We start from the raw sequence: 13,481 nt of genomic DNA on the forward strand, positions 1-13,481 counted from the left end.
CTTGAGAGCCAGGAGCTCATTGCACTAAACACACACCAACACTTCTGTCCAGCAGGCAGATAGTTGTACATGTGACAGTGCAATGAACTGGATAGCTCCCACACCTCTGCTGGCTTTCTACCTCCATAGCTGTTTGTTGTTTTTGTTGTTTATTTGAAAAATTAAGTTATTTACTAGCAGAAGGTGGGAAAGTGTTGACTACCCTTGCCTCCTCACCCTGTTGATAATGAATTATCTGATAAATGAATAAGGAGTGAAATAGAAGAGGAGGGAAAATGCGACATATTTAATCTCTGCCCCTACCTCACAAGTTTATTGTTATGGATTAATTCTTATCACCTCGAAATAGAAAATTATTTGTCCTTGGGACTTTTCAACATAATGCCATTGGTTATTCAGCTTCTAGTTTTTTAAGGGAGAAATCCTCATAAATACACTTTTATTCTGCTGTACTGATCTGCCATCAATATTAATTCAGCTGAAAGAATTAATATTCCACATACCAACAACATATATTTAGATTTCTCAGTTGCTTGCATACAGAATCCATTACATGGTACAGGTGCCACATATTATCGATGCAGACCCCTATGTGTGCTTTAGAGTAAGCAGACTCTCTTTCACTTCACTGAAGTGTGCAGCTCTGCACATTCATTGTCCTGAGCACACAAAGTGGTACCCACTCCACTGAGCACTTGCACAGGAGCTCTCACCCGTACAAGGAATCACTAAAACTAAGCAAAAGTATTCTAGATGGAGCACAGAGTGCAATGCACCGTGTGCTGTTCCCCTATAGCTATCACTCATTTCAATAAGGATTACAGGGAAAATAATTTGAAGTACTGCAGCTTTCACTATTCTGTATTTCTGGCTCTTGGGTATAAGGTGATGGGACTTCAGTAAGCCAAGTCCTCCAATTTGTAGACTGGCCACGTAGCACAGCATGGGAGATATTGCCTCAGGCAAAGTCACAATACTACACTGCACAAAATTTAATGGCAAATGGCACCTGCAATTTGCATTGCCTAGATAAGGCCAACCATGTAGAGGTAACCTTTTAAACAAAATATAGACAGCTGCAAGAGGTAAACACCACAATCAGAGTTATACTCACCACAAATAATTGTAAAGGCTGTTCAGCAGGCAAAGGAGCAGAATTCTTTTTTATTTTTACCAAAACTTTGGCTTCTTCCTCAGATTGTTTTCCTTCACCTTCTTCTGCATACTTCTTCCTTTTAATTTGTCGGTTTGATCGTCTCTTCTACAATGGAATTGTATAAAACTGAAATAGTGTATTGACAAACATCTGCAAAACTTTTTGTGGATGGGCAGAATATGGATGGCGGGACTGAGTTAATGCTTCAAGAAAGTTTTCTAAAAGCATTAATTTTCAAATACCTGAGATGTCTCATCTTTGAATGGCTGCTGAATAGCCTGCTTAGCATCAGACATTTCATCTGAAGACTCATTTTTTCTCTTCTGTTTTTTACCCAGAGTAATAATAAGCTTGCTGTTGAAACAAAAGACAAAGTTGGGGGGGATTTAACATCAAAGATATACTATTTAAAAATTTCCTCCTAATCCTGCTGAGGTGCTGGACTAAGGAGGAAGATTTCAGTTTTCCTCCATGGAAATATGGTTTATTTTACTGGAAGGATAGACAACTATAGGAGAAGATCTACACATATGCCTGGAAATGCTAATTATTCGATACATGAAACAAGTTATTGATGTAAAAATTATTATATAATTTTATTATTTTATATACGATACAGAGTAAGCATACCCGTAACATTTTCAAGTTGACAATTCAGAATTTTGAAACACCAAGTAGTACAGAAACAATTTCAGCAGTAACAACTGATAATGACTACAGAACTGTGGGGAGATTATATTCCTAATGCAACAGTGCTAATTATTTCTGAGTTTATATTCAAAGGGTTACAGAAAAAGGGGCAATATTAATATCACTCCATCTAGTTTTAATCAGAGGGCTGCAAATACATATAATTTTCCATATTTAAAATATGACAAGTGCTGCTTTTCAATGCATTCTCAAAATAATCACAATGTGATTACAATCAAACTCAAATTCAGATAAAGAGATGTCCTTAGATGCATACTTTACATAATGTAGATTTGATAATTACTATGTAGCAGTGAGAGAATTGCTTTAGAATAGAAATTTCTGCTGCTTCACAGACACCGACACACCCACCCCCAAAGCTTTGGCCTTATTCATTTAGTGCAATTATTATACATCAAAAACAGTAAACATGACTGGCCACTGGAAGATAATTAAGAGTAGTGATAAGGGGCTAACTGAACCAATTTTAGCTGTAGCATATTTAAAAACAGAAATGTCTAGATAAAACTGGATTAAATAAGTGGTGCACCCATTCATACATATGCAAACAGCGAATAATGTTAGAATTAAGCAGCAATCTACAGAGATTACAAAATTTACCAGCTCACAGCATTAAATCTTATTATATACATTTTTATACATGTTATAGGAACATGTATAAAAAGTATGTTCTGTTGTGTAACTTTACAGGTTCTGAACATGGACGATTTAATGACAGATGCTTCTACCGGCTATTTCAGGGCTGAACATTTGGGCCCCTAACAAAAACTTAAAAATGCATGTGGGAGGTGGAACACATACAGTCTTTACCCCAGATGCTGTGAGGAACATGTGTATGTCTTTTACACTAGGTTCTGGTTGGTGGATCTCTGGGTTCAAGTAAAAAACAGTGGATCCTGCAAACCTGAAGTCTGCCTACCCCTGTCTTACACTGTCCTATATGCTCAAGCAGGAGATCCTTCTGCTACTGTCCCAAAGCAGATCCCTGTTAAATCTTTAACAGGTAAAGTAGCTACAACCCTCCTGGTTCATTAGGTTTTAACATGGCCTACATGGCTGAACAAGTTTGCCTACCCTATTCTACATTCTCACACATTAAAGAGATTAAAAAGTTAACAGTCTACACCCTGTAGCAATTTTTTCCTAGATTCTGTTTTCACACTAAACTTGCCATTTCAGACCGTTTGTATACAAAACCAAATATACAAGTCTCTGTACTGTTTTCCAGAGCATCTCTCTGAACTCTTCACCTTAAGTACCAACAACTTAAAATGTGAGAGTAAAGCACTGTATATAAACAATATGTATGAGTAGTGTGGTTCAAAATGGCAGAAATTAGGGTTACAATTTTAGTCATATTAGGCATGTACACATCTGGGATGCTGATGCTTCACAGAACTGGGACTATCTGCAATACATAATGACTAGTCTCAAAGTATATATTTAATTATTGTAAAATCCTTTTTTCTTTTCTTTTTTACCACTGTCTTTGGTTTCCAGTAAAAAACATTTTTCTTTCTGGTCTCAAACTATCCTTAGTGGTCACCTGGGCCGCTTTTATCCCTTTTGTTAAAATTCAGGTATATGGCTATTAGCTATTGCCTACCATTAAGTGCTCTCTTAGAAACAACTGTTTTAAAGGTTGCCACTGTACCTACCATTTTTCATGAAAGCCCTTTTATTATTCTCAGATGGAGATTAAAAAAACCTGACATTTTTCTGGAACATTCTCAAAGTAGAAAGGTATTTTTTTTGCACATCGATTTATCGTGCTGGGCAAGCTTAAGTCTAATTTGCAAGAGGCCTTTATAAGAACAGGAAAGACTAAAAACACTTAATGAAAGCACCCTGATCTTATTTGCATTATTATTTACATTACCAGAGCATGTTACTTGTCATTAGGTTCCTACATTAAGTGGGAGTCACATTTGGATGGCTATAATAAAGAACAATCATTCTTTAATGTCAAATCATTTTTAAAATAAAGGACAAGCCAGGGAACTCATTACAATATTCTTCTGACAGAAGCCTAGTTTTCGTTATCAATGAACCTTAAGGCTTACTATTGTACTGGCATTATTCTGCATAATCAGTCAAGGAAGCCCATAGCAGATAGATGCCAGCTCTGAAAAGCAGTGAAAAACCTAATTAGATCCCTGTTGAACACAATAATGAAAGCCTCGAAAAAAATTGTCTGCTAATGCTACCAACTTATTACTGTAAAATCAGGTCTTCCACTCAACACTAGCCAATTAAGCAAGTTTTGTAGCCATCAAAATTCCAAGATGTTTGAAGACACCAAGTCAACCAAATTAATTTTAGCTTACTTTAAATACACATGGGCTAGCTTTGCACATAAATAGACAGAGATGTCAAACTGGGTGAGAGAATCTTGCACAAATGAATATACTGTCCTACTATGCAATCAGGTGAAAAGACAGATTTATCACATGTACCACAGCATTGAAGGAATCTTTTCTCAATGGAAGGAAGACACTTTGAAAATCTCAGCAAAGAGCAAAAGATACCACCACCACATTTGCAACAAATTAAAGAGAGGTCATGTAACTCCATGGGACCAATATCCAAATCGGCAGCATGGTAAAGCCTTCTTGCATTTCTATTGTTCACCTCCACCTGAATTCAAGAGTCACAGAATATAAAAATTATTTGCAATAACTTTTATCATTAAAAAAAACAAATAGAAAAGAACCATATATTGAAACAGACTTTTTGTTTGTTCATAGCCTCTGTTGAATTCAATGAAGATCTATGCCCAAACTCCAATCATGATCCAGGCAAGGTCCCTCAAAAACATTTTTAAAAACTTTGGGCATCATTGCTTGCAGACATCCACTCACAAAAGTATGCGAACACAGAACAAGCGAAAGGCCTAGCATTCAGCCACACACACAATATCCCTCAACACTGCTTTTTCCAAAATATGCATATAAGTGATGAACTGTAAAGATTAGAATTCAGAAGGAATTGTCACTAAGATACATTAATAATCCTACTACATCCATTCGCTGACAAACACATAATTAACCCCCACTTGAAAATATGCTTTGAACAACAGATATCCCCACATCTTCTACACTTCCTTTTCTTTTTTCATTAAAGAAGAAAATTGTCCCTTACTCATTATGCTACAGCTGCTGCAGCCAGACCATTCCGGCAAGCCTCCACATTGCACATGATTTGTCTTGCCAATTTTATGACTCATAATTCTGAAATGCACCTGAAGGTCATATAGTCCAAACCCGTGTCTAAGTACATTTCACACAGGAAATCCCTACGTGGGCTTGATCCACAATCAAGAACAGGACGTTGCATGTGACAAATAATTTGTGCTACTATCTCCCTGCATGGTTACATGCAGTTGATTTTAACCTCACCATTGCAAACATATTTCTGGGGTATCCATTAACAAGTTGAAGCTGTAAATCAGGAGGATTTTTTAGATCGTGTGTATCATGTAGAGGCTAAAGGTGTGATTTGGGAAGTGGTTAACTTCTCACTTTAGCCATGGACACACTAGGTAGCAAGCCAGTTACACTCAGCCTCCCATTTTGATTATGTGGATAATACTGATCTACCTTACAGTGCTTGTTGTCAGGATTGTTCATGAGATACATATGAACTCCTATGAACACTATATAGAGTGCTTTATAAAGTACTAATACATTAATTTTTTATAAATAATTTCATTCTGTAGGATTGAATTGCCTTACAGCCCAATCTTATGAAGTTAAGTATGCCTAAGAATGCCAGATTTGAACGGACTTAGGCAGAAATGTAAGATTTCCAGAAATTTTGAAGCAATAGAAAAAGCCCGTTTCCCCCCCTTTTTTCAGAAAAAATTTTTTTTTTTAGAAAAATAGAAAAATAAGGAACTTATTTTTTTAGCACACTTTACAGATCTAAAGCAACTTTGTTGCTTTAGGACAACCTTCCCCAGCCCGGTGCTTTCCAGATATTTTGGACTTCAGCTCCTATCAGCCTCAGGCAGGATGGCCAGTGGTCAGGAATGCTGGGCATTGTAGTCTTGGAGGAGAAGGCTATCAGTCCTGATGCCTCTGTGCTACCTCCAGTATCAGAGGCAGTAAGCCTACATACACTAATTGCTGGGGAACATGGGCAGGAGGGTGCTGTTGCATTCATGTCCTGCTTGTGGGTTTCCTGTTGACAGCTGGTCGGCCACTGTGTGAACAGAACGCTGACCTAGATGGACCCTTGGTCTGATCCAGCATGGCTCCTATGTTCTTATGTAGTCCAAAACATCTATAGGGCACCAGGTTGAGGAAGGCCGCTTTAGGAACATAAAGCAGGCTTTATGTTCCTAAAATTATATTATTTATAACTTGGTTTGCTCTTAAAATTATCATTATATTTGAAAACGTTAAAAAGTGAACTCAGTAAATTTGTAATTATTGTCTGAACTTTTGATATACCAAACATGATTAATTTTATGAACAAGCCAAGTTATACATAACTTATTTTAGGCTCCTAGTTTATGTCTGACCAGAAGGAACTTCAGCAAGTAGTCCCTGAAACATCTGAATCATTCTAGGAGCCAGAAGAAGCAGAAGAATGGGAGGCAGAGGAAGACAAGTTTAGAAACACAGGACCCCATAGAACAAAATTCAAACTGTCAAGAATGTACTGAGAATGACTTGGAGCATCCCAAAATATTTATCAATAAAAGATGCATTGAATCAATGATTTGAATAAGAAATGGAAGTAACTATGCTGAGAATCTTATAGAGAGGATTAAAAAACATTTTTTCCCCTTGGCTTCATTATTTCCAGACATTTTACATCTCTAGTCTTTCTATAAAAGACTTAATACATAGTTTTTAGAAATCATTTATGGGAGAGTAGGAGCTCAGTAACAATATATAAACACCTTGACTTAAATTCTTAAAGAAAATATTTCATAATCCAAAGGTTCATTTTTTCAAAATTTTAAGGGAAAAAGTGTCCTTGGAACCCCCCCCCCCAGAAACCCTCCCGTTTTTTCCCTAAGTTGTCTGGGGGGGGGGTTTTTCCAAGCCTTCACATCTCTAGGCTTAGGACCACCTAACTCTGCATAGGTTCAGGCTATTATTGGTCTTGAAACAGATCTGGATACATTTATAAAGAATCTGTTCCTTTTGGTGCATTAGTTGTCGCACAAATACCCCTTCCTCTGCAGCATTAAGAACTATTATATCTATAGACTGGATATCACGGGGAGGAGATCTGCCCAATATCAACATTTTCTCTGAGACACTTAATAGATCAGATTTGCCTTCTGTAAGGCAATAAAGGTCTTAACTCGGGTTCTTCTGGGGACGAGATAATATACCACCCAGGTAGCCTCAGTTCAGAGCTCATACCTTGCCCCACCTTCCTATTCTTAGTTGGCCACAGTTCACCCTTGTCCCTATATAAACTTCCTCTTTCTACAGGCTCTGTGCAATACCCACTGTGTATTGCTTCCAAGACCCTGTTCTTTACACTTATGTCTGTTTGTGTCCTGACTTACCCCTAGCTCCAGCTTGGATTCCCTTTGGCTTCCTGTGCCAGCCCTAACACTGTTCATTTGGGGTAACCGCCCTAGAAATAATTGGTTCTTGGACTATCAACCTGTCCCCTCATATTGGTTAAGTCCCCTCAGCTTGGCAATGGAACATCTGTCCCAACACTACACAGAATTTTAAGTTTGACTGATTGTATATATTGTGTAAGGAGTGACTTCCCCCACCCCATCCCCTCATCAGACTGAGGAGAAGCATCTTTCCCTATGTGGCATGGATAATGTCCTGGAAGGAGACATATTCAAACTCCAAACTCCCATTCTAGTTTTATTTATAATTTCTCTTTTCTTTCTTTTCACACCACTACAACATATCTATTTACGGTCAACGTTGTGCTAAGCACTGTATAAAAATAAGACAACATGGGCCTCGTTCAGATGTATGGTGTATTGTTACAAGAATGAGCCTATGTGAGCCTTGGGCTCATGTTCTCCCCCTTCCCTCTCCTCCTTCAATATGCCCATGCAGCTGATTAACCACAGTTTAATGTAACTTATGAAACTCTAGTTAATCTTAACTATGGCTTATTGATACAAGCCAGCTTCATAAATCAAGGTTTGAAGTTGGCTTGCTTTAGTAAACCATAGTTAAGCAGTTTGTCTAGGCTCAGATGAAACACTAAACTTTGGCTAATCAAAAAGTGAAGTGAAAGCTTTGAAACCTTCTATTCACAGCCAGACTGGAGGAGGTGAAGGGATAGGGTAGCAGATGAACTCAAGCTCTGCCTAGGCTTACTCTTGTAACAAAAACACCATAAAAACATAAAAGCCATGATGGATCATACCAAAGGCCTACCTAGTCCAACATTCTATTCCCACAATGGCCAACCAGATGACTATTGGAAGCCCACAAGCAGGAAATGAGAGCTACAGCATCTTCCCACTTGTGTTCCCCAGCAACTGGTATTCTGAGGCATACTGCAGGCAATATATAGCCATCATGACTAGTAGCCATTGATAGCCCTATTTTCCATGAACCTATCTAATCCCCTTTTAAAGCCATCCAAGTTGGTGGCTATCAGTACATCTTGTAGGAGCAAATTGCATAGTTTAATTGTGTGCTGTGTAAAATAGTACTTCCTTTAATTTATCCTGAATCTCCTACCATTCAACGTCACTGGATGAACCTGGGTTCTAGTACTATGACAGAAGGGAAAACTTTTCCCAATCTACTTTCTCCACACCATGCTAAAAAGCCCCAAATGGTGAAACTTTTCCTCATATGGGATTTGGTCCAACCCCTTGATCATTTTGGTTGCCCTTTTCAGCACCTTCTCCTACTCTACAATATCCTTTTTGAGGTGCTGTGAGCACAACTGTACATAGTATTCCAAGTGTGGTCGCACCACACTTAGTTTTTATCATTATATCCAAACAAGACCACAGAGTCTCCAAGAGGCTGCTTACAAGCTACATTAGATGGACAAGACAAATTAAAGGTGGATGGAGAGAGCTATGTGCTGGGGGAATGGTAATGGGTTCTGGAGATGCAATGAATATGCAGTTAACAGGGTCTACAGAGTGGTTAAGGGAAAGCTTTTCTGAATAAATAGGTCATGATGAAGAACTGAGGTTTAATATCTTAAGTACTGTAATTAAGCATAATTAGTTAACTGAAATAATTACCTATTTTTCTCTGTTTATTGCTGCCTCCATTTGCCTCTCCTTCTTCTCTTTCCCCTGATCTGCCTAACTTGTGCTTTGTAAAGGACCATATACATAGATGATGCTATACAAATAAACAACTTAAAGAAGAGAAATGTGCTTGATCAAGAGAGAGTTGAAGAATGTTCCAAGCAAAGGAAGCAACATAGGCACAAAAGCAGAGTAGAAAAAGGCAGATACACTGGGGCATTCCACAAATGTACTGTGGACATTCTTCAGCTGTTAAAAATGTCTAGATTTTCACTGTACCTGACACTGTATTTGTACATATAATTCTTATGAAAGCATGATATACTTAAATACAAACTCAATAGCATTAGTATTTTTCTGCTGAAGTCAGAGGTAGTGCCTAAGACTACCCTGTGTAGAATTGTGTGACGAAGTATATAACAAATTAAGCGTACACCATGATGAAAGCATGTTTAATTTTCATTTAAAAAAATGTGGGCAAGATTATCGACACTCCAAATTGAAATTCATTTGGTTACAAGTTTCTTTCAATAGATTTCAATGTTCTCTATGAAAATAGGTCTGAAAGTAAAGGAAAGTCTGCAGACTTCATGTCAGATGGAAAGCATTTCTGTCCATTTCTACATTTGGACATTTCAGTCACCATGAAATTTTAGTCATTGTGTAACAAAAATACAAGCCACAAACTTAGACACTTTATCAGAAGTTGAAACCCATGGAGACCCTTATTCCAAGAGTCTCCGTATCATCCTCATTTCCACTTTGAGCATAAGCACAGATGAAATCGAACCTTGAAGCACCATTATACAAGAGGTCCCAGGGAGATGTCAAACATCAACCCATTTGTTTAAAAGTTTTGCATTAACAGTCACTCGAAGTTGTGCAAGGAATACCAGAAAGATCATTAAGAAAGATCATTAAGCAGTAAACCAAAGACAGATAATAAAATGTTTTTAAAATACACCAGCAATGCAAAAAGAACTACAAAGGCCACTATATACTTTCTGTACATTTTAGTGGTCTAGAAGGCAGATGTTATAGCAAGAGACAATATTGTTATAATGTAAATGATAGGAAATGTAGGAAGTGGTCATAAGCAGAAGCTGTAATGTGGAAAAAATACTTGCAAAATTATGCAATAGAACAAATATTAAATAGGAGAAAGATTTAAGCCAGTACAGAGACATCCTCTATAATATATACAAAGTAAGCCAACACTTCACTGGTTTTGACTAAACCTGGGATATTGTATATAAACAAATGTGACCTGCAACAAAATGTTTCAGTATATCCTCCCTTCTAAAAGGATGGTCCTGTTTAGGGTTCCAGCCAGCCTTTCCTTCCAAGAAAAACCTTCCACTCCTCCCCCACCATGTTTAGCTTTTCTTTTCCAACTGTTGCTATACATTCTGTGGCTACTGAGCATGCTCAGTCCTCATTGGGCTGGTTTTGTGGGAGGTTCCCCCCTTAGGTGTTTATATATATTGGTACTTCTATAAGATTCAGGATTCCCCCAAGCACATTGTTACTTCTCTGTTTCTCAGTAGCCCCATTTTGGCTATAATCCTGGCAACACTCACTAGCTCTGGCAGAGAGGGAAGAACAAATTATATCAAGAAATATCCCTTTTTTCTCTGTAGAGAGAATCTAGGAGACATCTAGAAACCAGGAGCAATTATAAAAGTCTAAAAATACTTCAGATTTTAAATAAGCCACTTTTTGGTGGAAATATGGATATAAATTTATTGAATAAATAATAAATCATTATATGTGCTATTAAAAAGAAATGCCCCAGAAAAAAGTGCAATGAAGATTTGGATTTTTAAAATAAGGTATGTCCAAATTATATATCATTATTTAGAAGCTTGAGGAATGGCAGCTTCTGTATGGACTGAAGATGCTAGAATTGAATGTGTCATCATTCTTTAGAAGGGGGAGAAAACCCCAACAACCAGCAAACCCATAGTGACTGGAAAATATCACAAGACCTGAGATTTTGTTTTATATGTGCTTCATTTAAGAATGAATACACAAATGCTGTATTTTATCTCAATCAGGACTTGATTAGTACTAAATCAGCAGCAAATGTGCCACTTAAATGAGTGATTCCAACACTTGCTGTGGTAATTTAAGTATCCCCAGGACTTTTTGCATCCATGCAGTGCCATCCAATGACAAAGAAAAAATATAGACAACAAGATGTTCATAGAATTTATCTAATTACGTCATGAACCCTTGTAAATCCCTCATGAACCCTCACTGTAATATCTCAACTCTTCCAAATGCCTACAATCTCATGCATACCTTCTTGGATTCAAGTCCCACTGAAAACAAAGGGAGTTACCTCCACATAGGCATGGTTAGGGTCAGGGTGTTAAGCTTTCATAAAAGAGAATGTTAGCCTACTTACCCAATTTTTGCTCTCTCTTTAGTTTTCGAAGAAGAACCAGTTTTGGGCTTTTTGCTTTCTTTGTCTTTTGGTTTGGATTTAACTTTTCTGCCCTTCTTTTCTTCTCTTCCTTCTGCTGAAACACTTGGGAAGTTTTCTGGACTCATTACTCGTGGAATGTTTCTCTCCCCTCTCTCTTTTGCTTTTGCTATTGCCTCCGATATTATGCGATTAGCTTTCTCCTGCTTACTTTCAGATTCCACTTTTTTTTTCTGTTTCTTCTCAGACATAGACTTCACCTGGGTATTCTGCAACTTAGAATATGTCCCCGAACCATCTGTTTTCTTGGTGGAAGGAGGCTGCAAGAAAAAAAAATAGGTTAATAATCTAAGGCAAATACATTGTCTTATACTGAAGATTTGCAGTGCAAGCCTATACATGTTTACCCAGAAATCCCAGTGTATTCAATGAAGATTACTCCCAAGTATATATGCATATAATTCCAGCCAGGCAGCGCAATCCATTGTGTTTATTCAGAAGTAAGCCCCACTGTGTTCTATGGAGCTTATTCCTTAGTAAGCGTGTTTAGGATTGCAGCCAGATGGAACAATCCTAATTGCAGGTGTGTGTGTGGGGCAGTGAAATGGTGGATTGTCTGCCACTTCCAAAGCCCTACAGGCTCATACCAGCCAGAACAGGTGGGAGTGTTGTTTCTTTTTTCTCCCCTGGTGGTTCTTTTTTTAAAATGATCACTCCCGTTGCTTTTAAAAGGAAGGAAAATACCTGTGCCAGTTCCAGGCTGACATAGGTGACAGGCCTAATCCTGGGGCCTCTCAGGGGAATGAAGAACCCTTGGATCCAACAGATCAGAGTCTGCCTCCTCCCCATGCCTGGAATGCCCTGTTTTGGGTCCTACTGCTGGTGCTAATACAGCTGTCGGCAGATCTATACCGGTGGAGTTTCTGTGGATGTATTGTTGTTGCCAAGGTGGACATGCCCCATGTTGGAGCTGGTAGAGGGATATTTTCATTGCAACCTAGACCCCAAATCTAGTCATATAGTTATTCATATAGAATAAAGTTAGATATTTGCAAGCAAGTGCAATAAAATTAAACATTTAAATTTTGTAACAAATTCATAAGAAGCCAGTATAAAAACATCATTTGCTAAAGCTATATTACTGACGGGGAAAATCCAAAAAACTTCTCTCTGTATTCTTCATGATAACCAATATTTAGAAAAATGTGTGGTACCTATTATAGCCATATCTTTTGGCCATACCAAAATTACTAAATATTAGGCCAGACAGTTTTTGCTTGTGTAATAAAAAGACAGAAGAGGAAACATACATTTAAATGTTAAACATCAAAACTATTCAGAGTTGCTTTTTCTGTTATAAGAGATGGCAGCTGTTCGTATTAAAAAAGAAAATTCTAAAAACTTTTATCCCAAGTCTGAAAATTCTCTACCGTATAATTTTCATGATCTGAAATGTTTACAACCTTGTAAAAAGAGAAAAGAAGAAAAGGGAGTGCATATACATAGCTCACTAGATTAGTAGCTATGTTTGGGGAGGGTCCAATTTCCAGTCTTCAAGCACTGATGTGGGTGGGCCATAATATCACTCTTACTCCAACTGCATTTATTCACATTCTCCATTTTACTTTTTATTCCCTTATTTACTCCTGTATTTTCTGTTCTATTTTACTCCAGTTGTAAATGAATTTACATTTACAGGCCTACTCATGCTACATCACTGTACATAAAACATATCAGCATAATTTAAATGAGTTTTTATTTATACAGCTGCTTATTGGTTATTCTCACTATCTTCTCCCTTGCATTTTTAAATGTAATAAAATGTTTTCTTCATGGCAGAAAGATCTTTTAAAATATTCAAGGACCCAAATAATTATAAACAACCCTCATGTAAAAGGAACATTTATATATTTAAAAAGGTAGGTTTACTCTGCTTTACCAACCTTGAATGCCTACATAGCCAAAGATAC

The 13,481-nt window shown here is 37.5% G+C and overlaps 1 protein-coding gene across 11 annotated transcripts in view; it reads right to left on the reverse strand.

Annotated features, from left to right (window-relative positions):
• The window catches only part of CHD9 (chromodomain helicase DNA binding protein 9), an 88,736-nt gene that overhangs the window by 40,469 nt on the left and 34,786 nt on the right, over positions 1 to 13,481 (reverse strand). For all 11 annotated transcript variants that reach the window (XM_084812921.1, XM_084812918.1, XM_084812922.1 and 8 more), the window contains 3 exons: positions 11,494 to 11,831; positions 1,399 to 1,510; positions 1,115 to 1,261 (listed from right to left, as the gene is read on the reverse strand). In XM_084812921.1, the coding sequence (XP_084669047.1) occupies positions 1,115 to 1,261; positions 1,399 to 1,510; positions 11,494 to 11,831 (597 nt within the window). The remainder of the gene's footprint in view (positions 1 to 1,114; positions 1,262 to 1,398; positions 1,511 to 11,493; positions 11,832 to 13,481) is intronic.

Source organism: Heloderma suspectum, chromosome 8 (assembly GCF_057233095.1).
Source record: "Heloderma suspectum isolate Gila_16-S chromosome 8, 16-S_ref, whole genome shotgun sequence".
Taxonomy (NCBI): Eukaryota; Metazoa; Chordata; class Lepidosauria; order Squamata; family Helodermatidae; genus Heloderma; species Heloderma suspectum.